We start from the raw sequence: 27767 nt of genomic DNA, 5'->3' as shown, positions 1-27767 counted from the left end.
AGTTGGCTCATAGCTTAGATTAATGGATCATATGACAGAAGAATATATATATATATATATATGTATGTAAATACGCTAACAAGGTGTTTATCACAGTGTCAAAAACACATCTGTCTCTGATATTCATATAAATACCTTCCGAAAACAAAAGAAATTTACGAATTCTAAGCTAAAATATTGTTCATATTATTGCTGGTGCAAATTCAAAACCCACGAACTTATACTAAAACTGTATCATAAAACCGATTGTACTTCATAATTGTATTAAAAATGCTACACGATTTTATTTATTTAAATTTTTTATTACAAAATTTCATTTCAGGCTTGGAAAAAATATTTTAAAAAATGGGTATATTTCTTTCTTTTTTTTGAGGTAAGTATAAACGTATAATTTTTAAAGCATTTCGAGTACGATATTTTGTGCTTCGATATACATTTTTTTTGTTGCCTTTGAAGCGAAGTCATCAACAAATTTAATCGATGTTATTTATCATTTAATGCGGCAAATGTTATAGTAAAATCGCTCGATGGAAGTCCCTTTGAAAAGAATTGACTTCGCTAAAGTTCGTGCTTATGAGGTCTGTTTCCATTCGACATGAAAAGATCCTTTCCATGTGAATGGAGTGAGGTAGACGTTTAATTTATTGAAGACATCCGCATTGAAATAAAGCACGTGTACTTCACCAACATTGTAAAAAGAAATCTCAGCTAAGATGTCAGTGAAGATTCAATCACGTGATTAGTTCAGTGGAGGTAGAATCGGAGGTATTGCGTGAATCGAAACAGTGGCGATTTATAGAGAAATCACTTTTTGAATCACAAGTGGATTAAAACTCTCCAGCACAACACATGATATTAGAAGTACTAGAGAAGGACTTGACTCGACAAAGAGACTGTCAGATAGACTTGAAAGTGAGTGATCACTAGCGTCCGTAAGAAATTTCGCTCAGTTCTTCAGGAAAGTACAACGCTTAGCGGCCAGAGATGAATTCCCGAAGTAATTAAATTTTCCAATTGTTCAGATCAGTATAGATATTCAATGGTGAATTTTACTTATTGATTACATTCCTACCCGAGGGTTTGACAAATCCCGGTTATCATGTCACCATGACAACTGGAAAATCTGTATTAGTGCCTAAAATTTTCAATATGTGACTGCAAACTTTTTGAATGTAAGGATGACACCAAATTTTCTGATTTCATGGCAGTGCGTTTTTGAACATGGAAAGGAGGATATTAAGTTCTGGAACGTCAGAGGAACGTAATTTGGGATAATTTTTCTTTAGCAAAAACCATGCCTGGCTCAGAAGGAATTTGACTGGTTCCTATATATTTTTTTGATTTGTCAAGCCCTGTCCTACACAATTTGAATATGTAGCTAAAGATGCATACTGTATATGGATTGAAAGTTGGTCAGTAAAGCTAGAGAAGAGAGTACCCTTTCTCATGGCCCTTCATGATTAAATCGATTAATGGTTGTTTGAGATGATATGACCTTGATTTTTCAAATTTAAGCTCAATATATTTACTCGTCAGTTATACTACAAAGATGAATAATTTCAGCAACAAATTTTGAGTTCTAAGAATAGTCACAAATCATATTGTTAAACATTATATCAAATTATAAACGAGAAATATGTAAGAGGACTTTTAATTTTTAATGATAATTTTTACCGAATTATCTGAGATTTATGCTGCCTTGATTGCCTCAAAAATAATCAAAAGAAAAAAAAATTTATTATTTAGTCATTTCACGAAGTCGTATTTGAAATTATTGAAATTTATTCGTGAAATTGTATTGATATATATTTATGGGGATATTTTATTTCATTTTTCTAACATTGTAAACAGTGAAAAAAACCGAAGGGGGAATATTTTTGTTTAACTTGAATGAAGTCTACATAATATTTTTCACCTTTCCGTGTCTATGTGGTTCTACAGAGAATGAGTATTTTTGTTCATTCCCGGCAGATGGTAACGGAGTGAGCTACGGGTCTAAGGACTCACGTAAGTCGTTGATTATTTAATTGTTGTGTGGTGGGAGAATACGTTCTTCCACTCGCGTGGCAAGTATAGGGTGGACTTCATTAACAGCAGGATTAATCAGAAGATTTGCATTCGAAAAGGGCACGACAAAAGACGAGGCCCCTTTTGAAAAGAATCTCGAATTGCGGAGATAAACAACGTCTTTTCTATGGACGATCTTAAGCTGGTAACTGTTTAGCAGGGCTCACACCTCCAGCTTGCGCAAACTGAATGAGAAAACTCAGGTAAAGCCTCACTTCGCTGGCAGAAAACCTTTGTTTTAGATAATGAGCCCTGAAGTCTGAAATTGTGAAGATTTGCATAACAATGGTTTTCTAGAGAAAGGCTGTTTACTTTTTTAGACGATTTCTTTTATTTTTCACCGTATATATTTTTTTCTCGTATTCCTATTTGTTTTAAACAGCGGCATTTTTGCCTTTCAATATAGTATTGTGAAACTAGTCGGAGGATTACTACGAAGAGAAGCAAATACAAGTTTCACAAAATAGTAAAATTAGTGAGGATTACGATTAAAATAGGAGAGGAGAAGGACAGCTAAGAAATTGAAACCAAAATACGCGCAAACTCTTGCTAAACTCTTTTAGTCTCATTTAATTTTTTCTGTTGGCTTTGAAGAAAAAACGAATAGATGTCATTATATATAAAAAAAACCAATTAATCTTGTAGAAGTTGCTATTTGTCGAAGTTAATTTAAATCATCTCAAAGAAAAAAAACTGATGCATGGAGTTTGTGTGCACTTGTTTGATTGGAAAAAAAATTGAAGAATTTCAAGCTCATTGACGATTGCGGAAATCCTTATCTTCAGCGTGAAAAATTTGGCGGCTCAGTCATTTAGAAACTGTTACAGGCGGCAAAAATTCAAGGAGGTTTACGACAGCATCGATGATGCAAACAAACCTCCAGATTAATTCAGTTTGGTTTCTATGCCAAAATCTAAGGCTAAGTCTAACAAAGAAAAAAAAAAGCTTCTATTTGAAGGTGGAAACTTTCTATTCCTTTCGGCCGAAAACACTATCTTCACGTTGAATGCTTCAACAAATTTCAACTTTCAACTCCCCACCCTACCAGGCTGAGAGAATTATGAAAGTAAGAAAAACGTAGAAACATTTAGCATAAAATTTGCATACATAACATTTCTCTAAAGTGAGTTCTTCATATTTATCGGTGTATAAAGGTGTTAATAAAGAGAATGTTTAAGGAAAAAAAAGTTTTTTGTTAAAAAAAAAAGCCGAGTAGCTTTCGAAACAGAGAAGAGCGAAGAATTAATACCTGTTCTGTTCCTTCATCTCACGCTTTCTCAGTAATGGTTCTTTATACTTTTACTGTTAAAACATCTGGTAGCTCAAGAGTTTAAGCCCGTCCTTCATAAGAAATGCATGCCCAGACGGGTATTTACTCATTGTTAGATGTTTTATACCCTGCAATTTCATCTCGTAGAACCCTCTCGGGTGAGATGTTGGTTTTTAGTTGTGGGTGTCAAAGTCTGTTATTATAATATGTGTTTCTGCCAGGAGGAAGTCCATCGACAGGGCATAACAACATTGATAAATGAACAACACATGCAGTAGCATTCGTGTTTTTTTTCGCACGTGTGCTCTAGTTGACGAAGAATATTTAATATATTTATAATACGTGTTTATACGAGGCCAAAACACAGGTGGGCATATCATAAATGAACCCTCGGATGAGAATGAAAAGAAATTCCTTTTGAAGCATTCAAAGAAGGTTCGTATATATACGTTATGTGAAAATATACTCCTTCGAGTAGAAAATCAATAATGGTGTATTAGTAAGCCTATCAAGTCAAACAAATTTGAGGCAGCATGAAATATCACAATTCGGTCAATTTTATATATTGACGGTTTTATTTAAATTTTAATTAATATTTAGAAGACTGTTTTATGCATGGTATTTTTTAGTATCCTGATTACTTAGAAATAATACAACTTGCACGTAACTGAAACCATGCATTTTCTCTAGCATCACACACATTGGTCATAATTTATATATAACGATGAGAAATTTTTTTTTTCTCAAATATATGCACAATATTTTATTCAAACAATTTTCAATTTTGTGAATTTCTTCTCAAATATGACATTAGATGCCAAAAATTCTGTTGAACTAACTGTTTCTTTAGACAGCGTTTTACGCTGTGGGATTACGCAACAGTGGTGAAAAAAATATATTTACTGTTTTGGTTGATTTTTCCACGAATGTTTCATTTATTTTATTTTTATCGCGGGTTTACGCTCCAGCCGTTCCCTGTTTGACAAGTAGCTCGACGTGAAGCTCCATGTTCCGCGTCTGAGAAGCTCATCTGACCACTTGAGATCTTGACATAGGTCAAGAGCGACAAAAAAAATCAGAAATTTAGCCACAAGCAAACATTATATTTTTCTTTTAAAAATCAAAATATCCCTGATTGTAAAACTATAGCAGCAGAATCAAAATGTAAAGATTGAAAGCGACAGCATATATAAATTCGAATGTTGTGACGGACGGATGGAAGCGTACGTTATTTTTAGCATAAGCAGATCCATCATTATGTCTTTAAATCTATTATCCAAAAATCTGGAAAAATCATTGCCTGAACGAAATATTGGAATGTCGATTCAAAATGAGCACCGTTTTGGAAGATTTCCAACGTAATGATTGCTAAAAACATGCTAAATTGACAAACGACTTGTATTCATTCCTGAGTTGTGGTTCTTTCGCAAGAAACGTTTCCAAGTCGAGAAATCAACATGCTGAACATGAGGTATTTTGTGGAATTACCCGTTTGAGCTGGATAAGTGTAGAATCTCAAAGAGATCATTATATTTATGCCTCTTTGATATTAACATTGAAAAGCTTGAGTTTTCCAGATTTCGTGGAATACTATCCTTTCCATATCTCGAACAGAATGATATGTTCATCATTATGAGATCGAAGGACAGAAAAAGCAAATATGGAATATCGAAAAAAAAAGGTTACATCTACCTAGTTTTGAAAAATAACTGCCAAAAAATACTAAGGGAATATTTTTGAAACATTTTTTTTGCTATAAAACTATTCATAAGAGATTTAGAACTTATCTAGAAGGTATATTTTATTTTTCATTATAGCTCAACCGAAATGTTAACCCATGAGGTAAAGACATCGGAAGATCATCAAATGGTCAGACTGAGAGGCCGCAATGTGTAATGGAAACACAACTGAAGGCACTGAAACTTTTCTTCATGATTTCTGTAAATACAATTTGCATTCATCAGATTCAAGAGTGAAACGAACTTTTCTGAGCATGTACAATCGAGTGAAGCATATTCAAAATACCATTACCCATCAATTTCTCCCTGCGCTCTAATACGAAAGGAAAAATCCATTGACAGAGCAAATAAGTGAAGTAATTCGTGATTCATAAAGAAAAAAAAGGTATCTAAAAATTTATGGAATAATTAGAATGCACATGCTACGAGCCTACTTTGAAAAGCTGCATAAACATCATCATCAACGAGTTTTTTTTCGCTCTTTGGTCCTCCCTCCATCAACGGTTTTATCGAAAGTAGACTGATACAAAACACTAGCAAAACTGTGAGCTACTCTCCAAAGCTAATTAACTTCTCAATGTGCTCGCTAAATGAAATTCTGTAATTTGAGGGCCAAAATTTATAAAGCAAAGTAATTAATTAACGGAAACGTGAAACCGCATGTTTTCTGATCAACACCAAAAAGAAACATACCGAGTTGGCGCAGTTTCTTTTATTTTTAATAAGTTTCAACGGAATAAAAGTGAGGTAAAAGTAATTAAAATCGCTAATTCTTACCATCATGAACCTATTTTGCATAATTTATTTTACCCGCGTTGAAGGAGATTTAACGGGTAAGAAAGATGGAGTTTAAATTTTCGGGAGAGAGGAAAACTTCTTTTCATGCACGAAAGTCATGCAAGCCTTAAAAAGAAACTACCTTTACCATCCTTTTAAAGGACTGAACTGACTTTACGCTGAAAGTGCGTTGCCACTCCGTTGATTTCATTTCATAAGCAAAAACAATGCTATACACAAAGTTAGTTCACAAAACAACGTAACATTTACACGTCACAACATTGATTTCTAATCATTGCCATCAAGTACATCGAGACATAAACGGACATAATTAAAACCGCCTCATGAGACAAAGACATCTACTTTTTAGTTGTATACAATGAGCACTTGGAAACGCAATATTGTTCGATCTAAAACATTGATCACACTGTCTGACAGCAACACATGGAAGAGAACAACAAAGAAGTTGATTTTATAGGAATGAGCGAGAAATGTATGATTCGGGGAAAAAAAACATCCCTTGTTTTACATTTCAACACCTTCCATCAAACTCCGAGGGTCAACATTTCTTTGTGTGAGAAACTTTCTTTATTTATCCAGTAATAACCCCAGTGCTCATGAGAACGAAACAATTTCTTATGAAGTGGTTTACGAAAACATGTTTAAGCTCTTATTTAAACCAAACACTGACACAAAAGAGAGAAAGACTTATAATAATGAATTACTCAAGCAAACATTGCTTGATGATGGAATGGTTAACTCTCCTAGCAATTATTGAATAGTTTCGTCTGACACATTTATTACTAAGCCCAGGAAATCAATTAATGTTGAAATTTATTGTGATTGCATTTTTTTGGTTGCAATTACTCAATGGTCTTGATTAAAGAGCAATAATGTTACGAATGAAAAAATGCGTCAAGTTTTCACACTTTTTTAAAATTAGGCTGATATTTTTTGGATACATCATCACATATATTTCACGGTTTTTTTTATGAATGAAATTTTAACACTCTCATGTACGTCAGTAGGAAGAGAGTTAAGATTTTCGGTGATTAAAATTATTTTAGTTGTGAATTTTAATTATTTAATAGTAATTTTCATTTTGTTTATTGAAATTGAAATAGATTTGGGTGAATTTTAAACTTATATATTACTTAAAAATCTAAAAACAATTTAAGTTCAAGCTCTCAGATTTTGTTTCGTGAACACATTTATCGGTAAATATTAAAATTAAACTCAAATAATATCGGAATAATAAAAACATAACTGTTTAAGAAAATCTCGCAAAGTTCCAAATCCAATAAAAAAGTCGTGATTGACAATGAAGAAGTTGAATAATTGATAATCACAGTCAAATTCTTAAATTAATGTTACGTACTATTTGAAAAAATAAAGGGGAAATGTCGAATATATATATATGAATGTATATATATTATGTATATATTATATATATATATAGTGTTGTGCAAGGCATGTTTGTTGAAATTTACATATGGATATGCTACACCAAACGCTCAACAATGAAACGTTTCCACCTCTTACGGCATTAAGAAAAGTAAAGTGCTCATCGTTGACTGTCTCAAATGGAGACACTTAATTTTTTCTCTTTTTTTTTCTTTCGGAAAATCTAATAAACCTGAATTTTTTCGGTGATATATATAATATAATTTCCTTAGAAAACTAAATAATGGCAATTGCTTGCTGCATTGGAGGCACAGCAATATGTTTTCACAAAAATCACTGGACACAAGAAAATACTTCTGTCACACACAGCAACAGTGACATATTTACGTCTCCTATAATGACGCACAGCATTTGCTTCAAGATGAGGTAAGTCTAGAGGCAAAAGACACAAATTTACAGACACAATTTACATAGAGATCACAATATGCGAAAGATCTTTCGACTCCACAAATATTGGGTATTCACTCCCAAATAATTAAAGTATTTTTCCGCTCAGAAACCAAAAAATCGATACATGCAAGAATTCTTAGACAAAATTTGCCTCGAAATACGGTGACAATGAATAATCGTAACAGAGATGATATTATTTTTATTATGATATTTCAGTATAATTTATTCATTAAAAAATTTAAAAACCAATTCGAATTTAAAAACCACAAATTCGAAGTTTTTAGATGACAGTTTACCCGAAAATCGTTTTTCAAATAGTTTATTGTTCCATTAAATATGTAGGCATTTGAGATAAATGAAAAACCCTGCTTTGAATAATGCTATTAATCACTATCAAAATTTATGTTATCAAAATCCTATGTTTAATTGAAGAAAGGAAAAAAAAAAAAACTCTAGACTTGTGAAATTGGAATGATTTTTTCGAAAATTGGCGAAAATTTGTCCAAGAATTTTTGTTTGAACATCTCAATGATTAGAATTGTTATTAAAAAAACCATACAAACACTAAATCTCTCTCATGTTAAATCGATTCTCGTAACTTTTACATTAAAACTAATATGCATCACACACCCTTCGTTTTCAAAAAGGCACCTATACGGATCATAACATCAATCATGTCTTTTACATTAAAATCACAGGTGCTCTCTCTTTCCATCCAATATCCTTATTTTCACAATGTATTTTAAACTTGTATCAATTCAAACAAACGGAAAAACAAATTTTAAAAGTTAGAATTAATAGAAACGCAAACATGATCTCCTTATTTGGAGGTGGCACAAAATCATTATTTTACATATACACAAAAAAAAAACATATATGAGCAGCACTTTTTTTAAAGTTGTTGATTCTCTCACTGTACTTTTTTTGATGCTGTAATCAACACTGCATGTGGTTGTATTACATTACACAAAAATTTTAACGAAAGGAAAAGGTACATAAAAGTCTTGAATTGTGATATATGTAGAGACCACATGTAGGTACCACATGCAAATATTACTGCCAAGTTCAGTTGCCATGCAAGTTTTCCTGATGAAGTAAAGAAAAAAACAACAACAAAAACACCTGAACCATATCATTCACCGGGCGTCAAATATCAGAGGCCATGCATGGCCTCAGAAGTCCTGAGGGTAATGTTTAACAGTTTGAGCTATTTGATGCAATGGTCCAGAAAGAAAATGTTTGAGATCAATGCAATACGTAAATTACATAGAAGTGCATGGAATAGGTACACGATGAAACCACAGCACAAAATTAAACAAAATCCGTTCAACATATGAACTGCACATACAAATAGTGCCTCAAAAAATTTCAAACCTCAATATTTTCCTTCGATTCTCGTTTGTACTACCGATAATGCTCTTATTAATGGACACTTTACGATCTCCAGTTTTACGGCACAAGGATCCGTTAGATCATGCTGCACCGTAGATATCTCCTGAGTATATGACGATCAGTGGGCTATCCTAGCAGATGGTAGCATTTGAACTCAAAATTGGCATTGAGAACGATACCCGATGCCTCCTCCACTAGGACACCAAGCTCTCTATTGTTGATTTTTGTCCTTCATTGTGATTTCATTGTGATTGGATGTTCAGCACCCCCAGTCATAGTCGGCATGGATGCATAGTTTCGTATTTGATGCAACGATATAAGTTGGTTCGGGAATGAGCTATGACTTTGTTTTGCTTCCATGGATCCCATTGGGTTTGAGCTCTTTGGAAAATTGATCGGCTCGTACGGGAAATATGAGGTACGAGGAGCCGACGGCATCGAAATTTGAGGTCCGGATGAAAGTGGTAACATTCCTGATTGAATTGGTGTGAATGCCGATGTGTTTTTGCTTGTGGGTGGAAGGTGAGCTTGCGCCATTGACGAGGTATCATATTGGTTTTGACCCAGATGAGAACCAAGGTCATGGTCCCTGCCGTTTATCTGATTGGCATTGTTTGCCACCATTTGTTGTTGTTGTTGCTGCTGCTGTTGTTGCTGCTGCTGTTGCTGCTGCTGTTGTTGGTGCTGTTGTTGTTGCTGCTGCTGTTGATGATGGTGACGTTGATGATCCATGTGCAGTCTTCCATGATGATCACCGATGTTGTTTTGAAGACAAGTGTCCGAAACATGATGGTGCATTTGATGAGATGGTGGTGACATCGGTGATCCCATAGATGGATCACCCATCGTATGATGTGGATCCGATGACACAGACGTTGCTGTTTTGGTCCAGTAATTGTCCGCTGAATTGGGACCTCTGATGGGTTGGTTGGAAGGTATATTGAGGTTATTGGTGGTATTATTGAGTGGAGGTAAGGGACGTTTACCTAAGCGATCTGCATGCTTTTGCATATGCTTAGCAAGATACGTCTCCTGAGTGTAGGATTTCCCACAAAATTGGCAGATGTGAGTCTTAAGATGCTTGGACTCTTTGTGCTTCGGAATATGTTCCAAGAGACCAGACTCATCTGCGAAGCACTTGTAACAACTGTTACATTTAAATGGCTTGTCCGTTTGATGACATCGAGAGTGCGATTGCAGATTAGACAGCTGTGAAAATGCTTTATTACACCCTGGTGCTCGACACTTGTACGGCTTGTCCCCTGTATGCGTCCGGATATGCTGTTGAAGGTGCGACAGCTGTGTGAACTTCCTCTGGCAGATTTCGCATCGGTATGGTTTGATGCCCAGGTGGATACGGGTGTGCTGCGCTAGGTATGAAGAGTTGGCGAAAGCCTTGGAGCATTGTGAGCACTTGTACGGTTTGGCCTCACGCATATGGATTTGAGTGTGTAGCTGCAGGTCTGCCTTGGACCCAAAGATCTGGAAAGAGTACACAGGGATTTCAAGTCAATCAATTTCCTAGTTTTTTTTCTTTTAGGAAACTGGCCTACCACACCATTTTAAAGGCCAATACGAAAATAATTAATATTTAATTCATCTGGGTTGATAATAAAATTTTTTGTTATGGTGGGGGCCAAAGTATTTAAAAATTTTGAACATGAATTTGTTTTTAAGAAGGGCGAAGAAAATTGCTAAAAAAAAAAAAATTGGGCTAAGGCAGGCTGCAGCTTAACACTTTCGTGATGGCCTCGGTGGGCATGGTGTGGCTCTGGCCTGTGTCGTGTACCGGATTGGCCTGACGTGGCCACAGTGATCATTCGCCTTGCAAATTCTTGAAGCACTAGGCCACGGAGTTTTTCCAATCCGGTGCACGGCAGACAGAGAAAGACAGAGGAAGACAGAAGAAAAAAAAGAACGACCAAAAAACACAGTTTTCAATGATTTATCAGAGCAAAATCATATTGTCATTAAAATAATACAAGAAAATAGAAGAATAGGTAATAAACACACATAATAATGAATTGTATCTTATACTGTTAGTTATTTTTTTGACTCATCACATGAAAAACAGATTAATGAATATTTTCATTATCGCATGAATAACTACAATTTTATCGAGAGTAAAAGTTCTTCTGAATTCATTTCAATCTAGCCGGTAGAAAATTGAATAATTTCTCGAAACTTTTCGACTATATATATGTAGTACATCTAGTTCTAAGGTCATAGCGTGGAGCAAAATGTTGAATACATGCAAAATCTGAAATCAAATGTAACTACAAAAATTTACGGATCAATTCAATTTGAATATATGATTGAATAAGGCTGTAACTGAATTCATTGGAATGAATGATTTTAACACGGTGAAGTTCTGAGGTAAACTAACAATACGGTCATCGCACAAAATTTTCCGTACTAGAAAAAAAAACCACAATTTTTTAATGGTGCATTCAGTCAAACAAAAAAGGAGAGGACAAATTTGGAGCACATCAGCTTTTCAGATGATGACTCAAACACACATGGTATTAACAAATGAGAGTGATCTAAAAATCCCACCAAAATGATAACTATCTGTTAAGGAAGATTACTGATCCCCCAAAAAACTTTTTTTTTTTTCATTTTTTTCAAATGTTCATGAGTAAAGAAAGCTGGACCAACCCCTGTAAAAGTGAATGTACATTTTCTCCTGCATTGCGCCGGATGGCTTACATCGATTTTTTCCTAATAATTCACTAGGTCGAGCTTTTATGCTGACATAGGCCTTCCCCGTTCCCATCGCACAACGACGACGGTACGTCAGAAGCTCCATTACAACCATTTGTTATAGCGATCGGCACACCCATATCGCTAATCACCAATCGCTAAGCATAAATTCAAACGAAAAAAGAAGGGAGGGGAAAAAAGCTTTTAGCCCACTAATTAGAATCGATGTATAATTATATAAAATTAATTATGCAGGCATGCGATATTGATTCTAGTGAAAATAGAAGAGGTCCTTTTGGTAAGTAACTGAGGATGGAGATATTAGGAAAGTGTGTGTGTATGTTACAAGTTTCCAACCATATATATACACACGCATATAACGTGTCGGGCGAGTCTTCTTTCTTTTTATTAATATATGCATTTTTTTTGTTCTTCCTATACCAAGAGGAGAATTCATAATTTTGGATAAAACTAAGATTAATAGTTAAGCAAAGTTCTTGCAGTGACAGTATAACTACCATTCTTCATAGCGACGCGGCTGGAAACATTAAGATAAAAGTAAGTTTGGGATTTGCTCTCGTGATGAATTTGATTAGTTGCGCGTAAATTCCGAACTGGACCACTTATATTCGAAAAATAACAAGCAACAACATATTTCATAGATATCCAGAACGAAATAGAAAAATCGCACATATCTTTCATAAAATTCTATTTTTACAAAAAAATCAACGCGTGGATATTGTCTGTAAATATTTTACCATGTGACTGCCGCAAAAACGCACACACAAAAATTATTTTTAAAAAAAGCGATGATAATAATAATAATAATGGAACTTTTGTAATTTGTCTGAAACCAACATTATTTTTTTTCAATTCAAAATTTCCCTTTTTAATCAAGGTCAAATTCCCCCATTGAAATCTTCCACACATTCTCACACCCTCACCGAAATCTAAGCCTAATTGCATTTAACGCTATAACTGCGCATTTTGTTTCCCCCCCCCCCAATTGGTACCAAATCAATTTTTTTTTTCATTTTCATGAATTTTACTTTTTTTTTTACATAATCGGTTCAAACCACTTCTCGCTTTTTTTTACTACTCTCGCTAACAAGTGTAAAAGCACAGAAAAATGAAGTTAAAGGAGTAAAAAAAATGGGGAAAAAAAAAGAAATCCTAAGAAGTGTGTCGAAAAAAATAATATTAAAGAAAAAAATTGAGAGGAAAAAAATGTAGATTATAATTTACCTAAACCCTAGAGGCGGCTGCTGGCCCTTATTACAAGAGCTACGCCAATATCAATTAGCATCAACCCGATTAATATTTCCAACACGAATCTGAACTCGGAATACTTAGAAAATACTACTCGTTTTTCTCCAATTTTTTTAAATTTGGATCCTATTTATTGTCTAATATATATATAATATTTTTTTCTTAGGCCATTTTTTTTTGTAAATCACTTGGCTAGAGGGAAAGAGAGAGAGAGAGAGTAAATCTTATTTGTTCTCTTCTCCAATCCTCCTCCCGTTATTATATACTGTGTCTATTTGTTATTAAAATATGATTAGCAGATGAAAAAAAAACTTTTAAATGTTGGTAATTACGAGAACAATGATTAATTATGTCAGCACACAAAGAGAAATTTATTTAGGCAAAAGATTAGGAACGCAGTTTTTTTAAATGTATATTTTTTTAATTTTTCTTTCTCAAGTCTTGTTAAGAAAAAAAAATGCTTCCAACTGTCAACTTCCCCTTTTTCAACCTCTTAGTTTTTCCCCAACATTTTTTTTTGTTCTTTCCTCTTTCTTATGGCATTTTTTTCTCCATTTCAACATCTTAACACTATCCTTCTTCAGTTTTTTTTTCATTTAATATCATTGTGTCTAATGTGTTCTCATCCCCGAGCTCGTGAACCAACCCCTTAGGAGAGTAAGAAGTTCACCAGACACTAGAGATGACAGAAAGGCACAATGAGACAATAAAGATATTTTTATTCCTTTATGAATGAAAAAAAAGAGATGGGGGGCACAAACATACAAACAAAAAAAAAAGATAATTAAAAAAATAATAATAACTAATTGTAACTACAATGAAAACCAAAATCATCGATACAATTTATTGTGTTTTCTCTCGGTTTTATATCTTATTACTCATGACAAATTAGAGGGATTTGAATGGAGACCGAGGGAAGTCAATAGAGAACTTCTAGCAAAATTAATAGATAAATAATAATAATAACTAATGAGCATGAAGAAAAGTTTTTGATTGCTTAATAGTTTTTATTTTCCGATCGATTGCATTCTTTTATGAAAAGAAAGAACACTTCTCTCTCTTATCCTTTCTCCCCAGTTGATGGTAAGATAATAAAATCATTCGAATGATGTCTGTATTAAATACGTTTGTGTTTTTTTCAACATTTAAAAAATGGCCAACTATAATTTCTAGGGGCCATTTTGGTGGAGAATTTTCATATAACATTAGTACGTCCCACGACTTTACCGATACAAATGTTTATTTATTTTTCGGAAGATTCTTCATAAATATTGAACTACATTCAGTTTTGAAGTTAATTTTGTTGTCAATAGATGGCAGCTACGGCTCCTGCCGAGTTCTTTTCTCGCATGAAACTTCCGAGAAATGAAAAAAAAAATAAGTTTTTTGTGTAGTTTTTTTGTGAAAGTTATAAAAACTGGCTACAACTTTTTGATAATGGACTTAGATGAAAATCTTTCGGGTAAGATTTTGGGTAGGATTATACTAAAAAAACACATAAGGATTTAAATCGAAAATAAATTTCTTATGGAGGTATAATTTGATTTTGTATATGATGCGATACCATATTAATTATTCGACATGATTTTCGTTGATGAAAAAAATCTTATTTTTTGTTTGCTATCAACACAATGACTGCGATATTCACGAAAGAACTTCGTAGTCAAAATTAAGATAGCTTTCTGTAATGTTTGAGGGACGCGCAAGTATGACGTGAAGAATGATTCACACAAAAGATCACTATTTTTTAAATATTGAACAGAATCAAACGGGGATGATATTAAATGAACTCAGGTATGTAAATGATGTAATAATTAAACGTCATGTAATTTTTAATTCATTACTATTCAGAAAAGGTTGAAAAAAACTGAACTATAGAGGATATTTTTTTTGCGTACATCGATTTCTCAACGTGATATGAATCAGTGCATAATAAAAATTAATTTCATCAGAATATCTTAAAACTGAACATAATTAGTATGTAATGTTGTTATTAACCATCTAACGTTCATTTCAGCCGAACTCGGACAGCTCAACTCAGCCTAACGTACGAGTGGTGATAATGGAATGAAAGTTGCAATGACTAAATTTGTAAATAAATTGTGTGATGAAATAGGTGAGTCAATTTTCACATGCGAATGGCGCTAGTCATTGAGAATTTCTGAATAACATAGCGAGTTGCTCGGCACACTTCAGTAAAATATGGCAAATTGGCACCAAACTAATTCAACCCCCCCCTCCCCCCCCACTAAAATAAATAATATTTTGTGTCCAAAAGCATGTAACACACAGAATATAACTACACAGAATAGGAAAACTATCCATGATTTCCTCGTAAAACAAGAAACACAGATAAAAAACACAAACACCATCAGACACCTCATCTCTAACTAGATATGATTAATTCAAGGACCATAATAATTTTTTTTCTTGTATTGTGTGTGAGGCTAACGGAAGAAAAAGAGAAGAAATAATAAAGCTGGAATTGTCGGTTCAGTAAGAGAAATTAAAATCTCACAATGTAACTCAACTAGTTTGTTAGTGTGGAACATACGTGACATGAGCAATTCAGGAAAGGCCAAAAGTAAAGAGAAAAAGAGGGACATATGAAAACACACACAGTTTATAAGAGGTTCTTATATAAAACAAACTGTGATACTCTCGCAAATACAGCGAATATAGCCAAAATGGTCATAAAACAACTCTCAAAAATCATCAACCTAATCCAAGAGAAAAATATTTATTACAGGCCGACTATAACAAGTAAAATTACGATATACATAAATTATGACGTCAAAAGCATACAAACTGCCCATGCAGCAAAATGTTTGAATAACAACGAAAGCTCTTTCAACGGCATTACAGTAAAGTATGATGAACTAGTACCCAGATACTCAACCCTCTCTTCCTAAAATTAGTAATATCACCTATCCACGCAAATAAATGCACAGAAACGAACCCATTAGATTCCTCCAAAATGAGAAAAACACAAATACATAAAACACACCACCATCAAACACCTCATCAGGATTTTAATCTTGTCTTCACTTGTTTCTCGTATTAATTCTCTTCTGTTTACTTTCACTTGCATATTGTATTTTTGTTTAATTCATATATTTTTCGATTGATTTCTGTATGGATAGCTCTGTCTTCTTTGTATCGAGTTCTCAATCTGTATGTGCATTACGTATATTCAGAGTGTTCACTGTTAGTGTCGTCCAATGGCTATTTCCTGAACCGTTGGTTTTAGAGAACTTTCAATTAGAAAAAAACTGTTTCAAATGATTTCGCCCATCATCTTAAATACCGTTAGAATGAAAAACTAGTTATGAAAAAGTCACAAAATTTAAATTTTTATACGGTCGCCGTCCCCAAACTTCCAATTAAAAAGTTGTTACCCTGTCTCTCATGAGGCCAACAAAAAATGTCCATGCTTCTAAGTGCAATATTCACTGAGATATTAGAATTCAAAAATGAGAGAAAAAAGGGGAAAGAACAGCATATATTAATGAGGGAAAGGAGCGTTGTCCCTTAGTTATTGCTGTTCCTTCCTCTTTCTTGTCTCATTTTTTTAATTCAAATATCTTTGCGAATATTGCACTTACAAGAAACATGGAATTTTTCTGTTGGTCTCAGGATATGCAGGGCAACAACTTTCCAATTGGAAGTTAGAGGACGGGGGGGGGGGGGGAATGACCGTTTAAAAATTTAAATTTTGTAACTTTTTATTAATACATTTCTTTCATTTGAACGGCATTTAAGATGATGGGCGGCATCGTTTGAAACATTTTTTTAATATAAAGATATCTCTAAAACCAACGGGCACCCTGTATATTTTTGAATTATGTGTTTGTTTGTATGGCCACTTTAATCGACGATGTGTAAATTTAATGAATTATTAATGATGTTATTTTACTTTTCTTTTATATTTTTATTATCTTATTGTATTTATGGTGGTTTTATTATATGTTGGTGGTGAGTTTTCCATCTCTGTAACTGAGCTCTGCCTGTTGAAATGTGCAAATAAATAAATAAATCTCTCACCAGATACGATTATTCTAGAACCATGATAATTTTTTCCTTGGATTGTGTGTGAGGCTAACCGAAGAAATAAAGCTGCGAATTATCGATTCAGTAAGAGAAATTAAAATTTCACATTATAACTCACTAGTTTGTCAGTGTGGAACGTACGTGACATGAGCAATTTAGGAAAGGCCGAAAGTAAGGGGGAAAAGAGGGACATGTAGGGAAAAAAATGGGGTACTGGTAGGAAAACAGAGAAAAGAAGAGACAAGAGGTTGTTGCCAGGAAAGGGAACCAGCCAGGATTTCAGCCAGCCAGCCCAGCAGCCCATCCACTCACTCACTCACTGAGCCATTGTAGGAAGCTTTTCCCCCACCACCATGGTGCAGATCTTGGCCATCTTTCCTCATTTTCATCTTCTTCATCCCTGTGTGTTCTTCTACTACTCCCGGCTCTCCCAATTAAACAACCTTCATTTTGCTCAGTTGCCATTAACAGCGAATTCCCCGTCGAGTCCCCCAAAGCGCGTGCATACACTACTTATCCGGACCACTTCACCCGCAGGCAGCAGCAGCACGCTCCGGTGCGGCTTCTAATCACCGGAGCTCGAGAGACAGACCCCCACCACCAGTCCGCGGACGCAACTCACTCTCACAACCACCCCAAAAAACGAACGCACAAAAACACACACACTTAAAAAAAAAAAGGGACGAAGAAATTAACAAAAAAAGGGAGGCTCGAAAAAATTAAGAAAGAATATATCAAAGAATACGACAGTAACAAAGAAAAGAAGAAGCAGAAAAAAAGATCGGGAAAGAAAGAAACCAAGAAATAATAATAATAATAGTAATAATAATAATAATAAAAGAGAGTAAAGAAGGGGGCTACATCAAGAAGAAACACCAAACCCTTGGGAATGCATATCTGCATAGAGCACTCGCTCATGCTAATAATCTAAAGTTGCAGCTAATTTCATCCTTTCCCAACTTCTTTGGGCATTCACTTGTGAACCAACTAAGGAATGCATAAAACCTTACTTAGTTACTTTCGTTGTTGGAGGAAGAAATTGCGATGAGATGGACACTGGCCAGGCATATGTCGTCAAGATATTTCATGTCATCCAAGACTTGGCATGAAGTGACTCTGAACTCCTAAGATCTACGATGAATAAAGGTATGTGTTGAACACAAAGGTGCTTTTTTTACATTCAGTTCAGTTTTGTTCAGTGTTTTTTTGCATTTTCACGCGAATGCATCTACACGAATAACTTCTGAATCATACATAGGATACCCGGATAGAAAACTGAGCGATATAAAAATATGTCGAAATAGACCAAATGTGTGTCCATGGATAGAACTTGATTTATGATCAACGATGATATGAACTATTTATGATGTCTCATTCTTCATGACAGCCAAGCCCAAGCTTATAGAAAAAGGAGTAAGGAGTACACGATATTAAAATTAAAAAAAATTGTAATTTCCAAACATTTCCTCAACAATTACTGAAAGATAACCAATAAATGGTTAATTAATTGGTAGATCTACGGATCGACGTCTGTAGGACAAATCAAGCAATGACTCATGTACAAGCAAGAGCCCCCGACCTACAGACAGAAACGATGCAAAAGTCGAAGTATTTTTCATGCTGTTGCAAGCAAAAACAAACAAAACGAGTACCTGCCGATCTTGTTGAAACAATTTTTTATACGTGACATACCATTCGATTTCCGTGAGGACACATAGACATTGATGGGCAACAGTGAAGAGATCAACCTGCACATTGGAACCGTAGTAAAACCTTTTCTCAATCAGTCAAATTTCATTGTAAGTACACAGAAATCACGACACGGAGAATCAAGACATTCCAGTGAGGCATATAGTATGAGTACCAAATATATTTATGTCTATAAAAAAACTCGCGAGTGTGTCTGAACACTTTCTGTAACTGCTAAGTTAGTAAATCGAAATAGGTGTTCATGTAACTAACTGGGAATTTGGGAATTATCTTTTTCATAACAGTTATTCTGGTGACTTCTGACCGGGGGGGGGGGGGTACAAAATAATCCTCTTAATGTTTGTCGGTGGCTGTATTTTTTCAAGTTAAACATAAACAATTGGGTCCTATGCTATACCAGTAGTTAATAACGTTCTCCCTGGGGTCGATATCGCCCATTTTGGAAGACACTTGAGTTACACTGTTTCTACGTATTTTTCTTTCATACATAAGGTGTGTCCCAAAATGATAGAGCCACCTGTATTTTTCGGTTTTTCCTAAACATAAGTTTATACTGCAAGAGCTGCTATATAACACCCATGTCTAGCTTGTATTAAATCTTTTTCAGAAAAGAGCTTTGTTGAAATTTCAAAGCATAAAAATTATCGAATGTTCTCTTTTAAAGAGTGTCCCAAAATGATAGAGCCACCTAGGTATATCACGCCGCGTTTGCGCAGTTAGTCTTCGCTGCTGGACTGGAGGGGAAGAAAAAAAAACGGTTTTAAGTGGTATATGGGCAACTACGTAGTTTTCTGTCTCGAATTCAACTTTCCGTGAAAATTTTCAACAGCTCGATCACGAAACAAAATTGATGAATTGCATTGGAATAAGCTGTCGCTTCGAGTGATTGCAAAGTCAATTTACCGATACCGATCATCAGTTTCCAATTATTAAAGGGACTGTATGGCACCAGAAAGACTAAAGGTCGTCCTTCTGTGTTGACGAAACGCCAGAAAAAGTGTGATTCTACGCAAAGTAAGTAACTCTTCTCTAAGTTTAAGGAAAATAACATTTTTTCCTGACGAATGTATCTAAATCTGCAGTTCATCGCATTCTTCAGCGTTGCAAACACATCTGCAGTCGCAAAATGCTTATTCGTCCAAAACTTAGTGAGAATCATAAATAGGAAAAACTTCGTTGAAAGAAATATCATATGTCATGCACTTCTAAGTGGCATAATGACATTTTGAGTGATAAATGAAAGTTTAATTTGGATGGCCCAGATGGCTAGAAATATTATTGGCATAATATCAGAAAAGAACTAAGCTACCTTAAGCGTCAACAAGGAGGCGGAGGTGTAACCGTCAGAGGTACGTTCAATGCTAACAGAGAAGTGCTGTTAGCTGTTATATCTGAACGTCTGAATGCTCAGACATATCAGGAACTGTTTTGAATCAGTATCTAATTTCATTTTTTTGAATCTCAAAATGGCTCCACAGCTCAATTTCAACAGGATAATGCAACCCCTCATAATGCAAATTCCACCTGGGAATGATTCCTTGTGAATGGGATTCCAGTGATGGACTGGTCCGCATGCTCTCCAGACCTCAATCCGATAGAAAACATGTAGACTACAATGGCACGTAAAGTGTATGGACATGACAAGCAATACAACAAGTATTACACAACAATTATTAATACAACAATTATCAATACAACAGTATTTCAGAACTTGAACGGGTGATATTCAAAGTATGGTAAGATATTCCTCCGCAGCATTGCCAAAAACTTGTTGAATCGATGCCTAGAACAGTGTTTGACATTCTAAAGAACAATGGAAAATTTATTGGACGTTGAAAATATAATTGAATATGAGTTTTTTTCAGTGGCTTTATCGTTTGGACAGGTTTTGATTCCACTATTCGATCTAATATATTTATTTATGTCATAAGGAATGCAGATATATGTTCAATTATTATAAATTAATAATAATTAATAATAATAACTAGAAATCCCTGACTACACAACATTAATTATTATTAATAGTGATAGAAGATTCTGAACCTTTTCTGATAGTGGCCCCCCCGTTTCAACCATTCTTCATTCTTGTGGCCCCCTTCTGACCATGATGAATTTCCTCCTCCCTACCCTCCCCCTCCTTCCTCCGTTTTCCTGTTAGAAGGTAGTTATTCAAATATTGTTTGAATCATAAATATGTTTCAATTTAATTAATTTTTAATTTATGAAAATAATGAAAAGGCAAAATAAACATAATTCAATACAGTACATAACGCGCGACACAATGTTATCAAATTGCTGTACTGGATGAAATTTTGTATTATTTACAAATTAGTTTTTCTTGGGTTTATACGTAGTTTTATTCAGAATTATGAGTCGTATCGTTCAAAATACACATTCTCATAATGATAAAAATCGCCAAAAATGGTATCAAGCAGCTTTATTAATTTATTCTTCCCCTGCAGATGAAAGTACGAATGAGGAAGTAGCCACACAATTGAGTCACAAAGTTGAAAGTTTAACCATCCCCATCATTTTCAATTATGATGCATATATCACGGATATGTTGTAACCCTAATACGAATTAAAAATAATAAGTGTGAGAAATTTTCGAATATTTGTTTGAATCATTCATTCCAGATAAATCATTTGTGCAGTGACAAAACTGTTTATTTTGAGGAAAAAATGAATTTAAATAATTTATGAATATACAGGGTGTCCTGTAAGTGCTAGCACGGCCTTTATCTCATCAACCGCCCGTCGTAGAGGGCAGGTTTATAAAAAAAAAGAGAGAGGTTCCAGTTTAAAACTCTCCAGCGTGGCTCAACCTTTCGGGATAAATGGCCTATATCCCCTAAGGGACAGGGCCTGGGCCATGACTGGTCTTAAAGTTTAAAAAAATGAATGCTCAACAGGCGTTCAAAAATTACCCTGCAGCAGCAGTTTTGAGAGTGCGTAACAAAGTAAATCTAAATTTTTACACAGTTCTCCCGTGCCCTAACCTCTAACTAGAAAGTTGATGCTCTGTCTCTCGTGACGCCAACAAAAAAAAAAATTCCAGACTTCTAAGTGCAATAGAATTGTTACACACTTCTTGTATTTTCACTCTCAAAACTGGTAGAGGGTAGTTTTTAAACGCCTGTTGAGCATTTTTTAAATTGAAATCATACCTCTACGACGGACGGTTGATGATATAAAGGCTGTGCTAGCATTTACAGGTCACCCTGTATAATAATTCATTATCAGAATATCAAACCCATCAGAAATTATAAATATTGTAATAAGATTTCAAATAGGGAAATTACATTTTTGTTGACTTGACTTCGATGCGGTAAGATTTACATTAGTCATGAAACTCTGATGTCTCGTTGAATGACATGATACCTTCAAAAGACTTTTTGGTTCATAAGTTTAGAAAGGAAATACAAGAAAGAAAGGGCAGAAAAAAAGAAGAAACACCGAGAGGAACTCGGTTGTGCGTAAATATCTTAAAATTCCACTTGTGAGTAATCCACGACTCAGTGAGACCCCATTTATAAGTTTCTCAGTTACATGACTTTCACATTCATGAGACGTTGGACTTCAGTTACGAGTCATCCCTATAATGTTCAACTTTAAAATATTTAATTTATGCGAAGCACAATTTCAATTATTTGACGTTTTTACTTTGACTCGAACTCCAAATTTTTGGAATCTTTGGACATCATTTCCAAATATCAAATCCACGCAATTTTTTGCAGATTGTGAGAACATGTCGCTGAACTAGTTTTTCCATATGTATTATCAACGCGAAAACCATAAACTTTAGGTTGAGAAATACAAAGAGACGCATTGAGCCAGTTATGGACATTTTAAAGTGAACCCTTACGAGAGAATTTATTGAATTTTTCTGAGAAATCAGCTGACCCAGCGAGTCTCAAATAGAAGGAGCTAAATTGCTTGAAATGTGGTCATACGCTCTAGAATATGCTTTTAGAATTTTTTTTCTAATGTCCAGAGCATTGTTCTAGCAGGGTAAGAAAAGTGAATTGAAATGATTTGGTATGCTGCAGCTTCTAAGTAAATAGGAAACATGTTCACAATATCGTAAAAAACCTCTACAAACTCTTTAAAGAGTTGTTGGTTTTACCTTTTAATAGTTGCTAGTGCAATCTTAGAGGAAGTCTTAATACATCATCTGCTTTGATTGGATATAAAAACCAATCATCAACGACGATAAGGCATTCTTAAATACAGTGGAACTCCACTGAACGAGCGGTTCGGTTAACGAGCAAAAATTTTGAACAAATTTTGATGCGATGATTCGTATTACGAGCAAAAATTTTGAACTTTGTTTATTTATTTCACGTTGTAGTAACTGAGCTGATTGTTTTGCGTTCGTCCACACACGTGCTGTGAAATTGTGGGTAATATTCTTCTCTACAGTCTCCGGTCAGCGTGCCTAACTCGAAAAAATGAACTCCCATACGAATGTCACTGCTTACGATATGAAACTAAATGTAGCATCATAACCACGCATATGTGCATTTGAAGCCTTTTTTTAATTGCGCTTGGAGAAAGCAGTGGACTGATTGCATCATTGAACGTGACTTTGATAGGGCTAGCGCATGAACAAGGAGCGATTGTATGCTTGGAGAAGACCATGGGACTGGAGGTTCATGAGCCCCTCGTTCAAGAACTAGTGGAAGAACATGGTCATATCCCCAAGCGAACTGATGAATCTCCATTGCGCGCCACAGAAAGAACTTATGCACGGTATCTCGTCTGAGGAAGACGAAGAGAGGAATGTTCCTCACTGCAAATGAGATTAAGAGATGTGTTGAAATTGGAATTCTGTGCAAAACTTTGTAGAAGAGAACCACCCCAAATCATAGGCGGCGATAGACTCGGAAGTCTGGGGGGGGGCGGCGGCACGATGATGATGATGTCAATTCATATATGCATATATACAGATCAGTCAACTTCACCTTGCCCCCCCCCCCGTATCTCCGCTCATGCCCCAAATAAAGCTGTAGCAGTGAGAGCAATAAATCTGTCCAACGGTAGTGCGATTTCTCATTTCCGAAATAACAAAAACGCGAGGCAAAAGTAAGTGTCATAGATAGGGTTCCTTTTTAAAGTCACATAAAAAGAATACAGAAGAAGTGTGAGTCCCTAACTTCTTCCTAAGTTCCCTAGTAAGGCGCTCTAAATGATAGTCTTCTTCTGTCTGGTCGTTTAGAGTAAGTTAATTTGCAAACATTATCGTATTGTATGTTTATTTATAGCATCGTTATACATATTTTATTGTATTATTTATTATATTATTATTTAGTTGCATTATTGAATGGATAACGTTTTTATTAGCTATTTTCATGTGAATGAATAATTGTGGAACGAATTATCCAAGTTTCCATTATTTTCTGTGAACAACGAGCAGTTCGGATAACGAAACACGTTGGTGGAACGGATTGAGTTCGTTAACCGAAGTTCCACTGTATGTTTAAAATCACGTTTTTCCTGTTAATTGTTGCTTTAAACGGGAAATCGTAATGAGAATTAGTTGAATTGGGACTACGAAAATAAGTCGTAGTACGCCAGAAAACGTAAGTGGGATCGACTGCATATGGGGTCAGGGGCTAATTTGAAAGAAATTTTAGTTGTAAATTTTCGCATTTTTCATGAGCGGCATATAAATCAAGAAGCAAACACAGAGTGTGTTTAAATATTGAATGATATATACGTATAATGCAATGATTGCTACGATAAAGGCCATCCAGTATTTTAGGGCCTCAAAGTTTATGTTTTGAATTTCGACGTATCACACATACCCATTGATATACGTATTTTGCGTAGCTGAGCATTTTTCGTGTATAAGTACAGAGAGAAGAGAGTCCCCGAATTTTATTATCAAGCTCTACATTCCACACTAACTTGTTCAGGGTCTGAACAAACACATAGTACTAATTTATCATTGCAATTCAGAAAAACAAAGCGGGCAACTTTATTCAAATTTTTTCCTATAGTAACCAAATAAGTTTGAGTTATTTCTGTTAAAGTCGTCTGTATTTGATATTTTAAATTAAGTTCGAGAAAAAAACAATACAAAAAGTCTCACCTTCTTTTAGATTGCAAAATATGATGCCAGATTCAATAAAGTGACACTGTATAATTATATACATTCGTCTCGTAACCTTATAACGATGTAACACAAGCTTATGACAAATTGGATAAACACACAAAAAATCATGATATGCTTGTTTTCATGAAACTCGTGAAATTTCTGTTTCTTCAAGAACTAAATTTAATCTTTAACTACCCAGATCCTTTTGGTTGGCATTGAAATACCTTGTCAACCAATCAAAGGTCTAAATCATTTTTTTCCGTTAATTTTTATTTATGATCCTTCCTTATGGACCATATTGGCTAGCCTCAGAACAGAGTTGGGGAGGGAGGGTTAAGAAATTTTCTAAGAAAAGCAGGTGGTGTCATCCTCCCTTCTTTTATTTTTCCAGCAGTAATAGCATAACACTATTTCTTTTCAGATATTGGCACCCCTCTCAAAAAAAAAAAAAAAAAAAAAAAAAAAAAAGGGTAAATCATAAAAACCTGACTTTTTTTATTTTAAATAAATTTTTTTTGATTTGAATCGGATTTTTTTAAATTAAAATTAACTGACTGCTTATCAATTGAAACAAATCTTGTTAATCATTTTTAAGAATGCATATTTTCCTATCACCTAACTACTTTTTCTCCTGATCTCTAAGATTTAATTCAGCATTATGAATAAACTACAAATAAACAAATAAGCAAAAAATATGAACACCAAAAATCTGTGTTTATGTAACATGAAAGGTCGTTGAACCCAAATTAACTACTACTAAACCAGACATGCACCTCGTCCATATTCCTCTGCGGAACCTCTAACGAATTGGTACATGTTGGAATGTGCGTGTACGTGTAGTGAAACCTGGCGTGAAGTTTCTGTGTAATGCTTGTTATGTGTAGTGCTGCCATTTGCCACCAGTTTTTCTAACTATGAGTGAAGTGTAATGATTGAATGATTTATCGTTGTAGGCCTGTTGCTCTCTGTGGCGAGACTTTTTAATGGGGAGATCGGCTCCTATTTGCACCCAAATTAACTTCATGAATTAACATTTTTCTTGTAGAGAAAAATTCTTTTATTCATGAGCCCCCGCCTTTTATTAAAGCGAATGCCTGGTGGCAACTGAGTATCACACATATATGGTGCAGATATCTTAATTCACTTGATGTACAATCAAAGGATCATTCAGCATCAATTAAATAAAAAACAAATTCTATCGATAAGATCGTTTCTTTCGCAATTGATGGATGTGTTTCTGACATGCTTACACTTAATAGTTTACACGTTTTTATTTTTTCACAGATTTAATGAGTTTTGGTAAAAAAACGAGCAAACTGAAAATTTTATACCAAAACTAAAGTCAAAAGCCCAGCGATATTTATTTTAGTACAACATCTAATAATTAGGGCATAGAATTTAAGGGCTTTGTACAAAAAATAATTAGTCTTTTATTTAATCCGGAAAACCCTAGTGTCACATTGTAATGCATTGAAAATATTTGTGCAGATTAGCTAAGTGAGTGTAGTTCAACTCCCTATATTTTTCTGCAATTTTTTCATACAAAAAGTCAAGAAATAGAACAGGTTTCTTTCTGCACTGTATCTAGGAATTAATATAGTCTATATTTATCCCAAAGATCTTCTACACTGATTTCAATCACGAACAATTAACATGTATACAATACTAGGCTACTTTTATTTCAATATCATCGAAGTTATGTAAAGAAAAAACAAAATTTAAATTTTTGATTTAAATCAATGATTGTGTTAAAAAAGTTAAGTCATCTAAAAATCGTGATTTTAATCATAATTTAAATCAAACTGATTTAAAATGGGCTAACCCTGCCCAAAAGACATGAAAAAACTCCCCACAGCAATAATTCTCTATTCAGTGTGGGGCTGAGGATAGCTTTGTGCTAAGGCTAGATGGCTATCTATCTGTGATTGCTTGAAAAAAAAAGATGTTTCATATCCCTTTATTTTGACAAACTTTCATTCCTCTCCACTCCTCTACGTCTAGGATTACATGTACATTATACTACCATCACTATAACCGGCGATCAAAAGAATGTCAATGAATGGTCAACAAATCTTTTTCTGCCTTTTTTAATGGCAGTCTCTTTCTATGAAAAGTCCTGTGGGATCATTCCCTGTCTTTACTCCATTTTGCTGAAGTTTCTTGTATATTTTGTTGTCATGGCCTACTGTCAACCCTACAACATATGTCGTAAAATCACCTAGATTATATGTAACACTTATCTTTTCTTCCTCTCCTTCATGTTAATGTTACCTAGAATTTTTTCCCCTATTTAAGTATTATAAGTAGCGGTGGCTCCCCTGTGGAGAGATATTTATTCGTGGCTCCCCATGGAATATCCTAGGGCTCCCGGTTGAGAACCACTGCTCTAGGCATACGTGTTCAGAGATTTTTAAAACTGAACCAAATTGAGGGAATCGGAAATAAAATTTAAGGAAACAACTATTCATCTTTGCTAAGCAAGATTTTATCTGTTTATAGATGAGAGTAAAATAAAGGCGAACTTAAAATATCTTACATTAATTAACAATTTTAGATAATTAAAAATCCACTCTAATCAATATTCACTCTAATTGCTGTTTTCATGTATTGTTTCAATTAAAAATATGTTAACAGCACAAATTTACATCCGATTTTGTAAAAATAGAAACATTCCACATATTTTCAGGGGGGGGGGGAGGTGAATCATAGAAGTGTGATGAAGTAACTTAAGTTTTGTATAAAAGATTAAAAAAAAAACACACAGGTGGTTAAAAACACACTAGTTATTTATGTAAACTTTTCACATGTCTTCATGTTGTTCGCAACTGCACAGTAT

The 27767-nt window shown here is 34.5% G+C and overlaps 1 protein-coding gene across 8 annotated transcripts in view; it reads right to left on the bottom strand.

Annotated features, from left to right (window-relative positions):
* Positions 1 to 27767, bottom strand: part of LOC149080080 (uncharacterized) — a 440318-nt gene that overhangs the window by 89457 nt on the left and 323094 nt on the right. For 2 of the 8 annotated variants that reach the window (XM_089239050.1, XM_089239053.1), the window contains one exon: positions 7473 to 10581. The exons of 3 other annotated variants lie outside the window; for them this stretch is intronic. In XM_089239050.1, the coding sequence (XP_089095176.1) occupies positions 9331 to 10581 (1251 nt within the window). In that variant the 3' untranslated portion in view covers positions 7473 to 9330. Of the gene's footprint in view, positions 1 to 7472; positions 10582 to 27767 lie in introns of those variants that run through there. 3 more of the 8 variants (XM_089239048.1, XM_089239055.1, XM_089239049.1) reach the window with 2 other exon arrangements.

This window comes from Pholcus phalangioides, unplaced genomic scaffold, assembly GCF_987345545.1.
Source record: "Pholcus phalangioides strain wild (caught in Gottingen) unplaced genomic scaffold, Ppha-v1.0 ptg000011l_1, whole genome shotgun sequence".
Classification (NCBI taxonomy): domain Eukaryota; kingdom Metazoa; phylum Arthropoda; class Arachnida; order Araneae; family Pholcidae; genus Pholcus; species Pholcus phalangioides.
The sequence above is the reverse complement of the archived record's forward strand: the minus strand, read 5'-3'. Positions and strand labels throughout refer to the sequence as shown.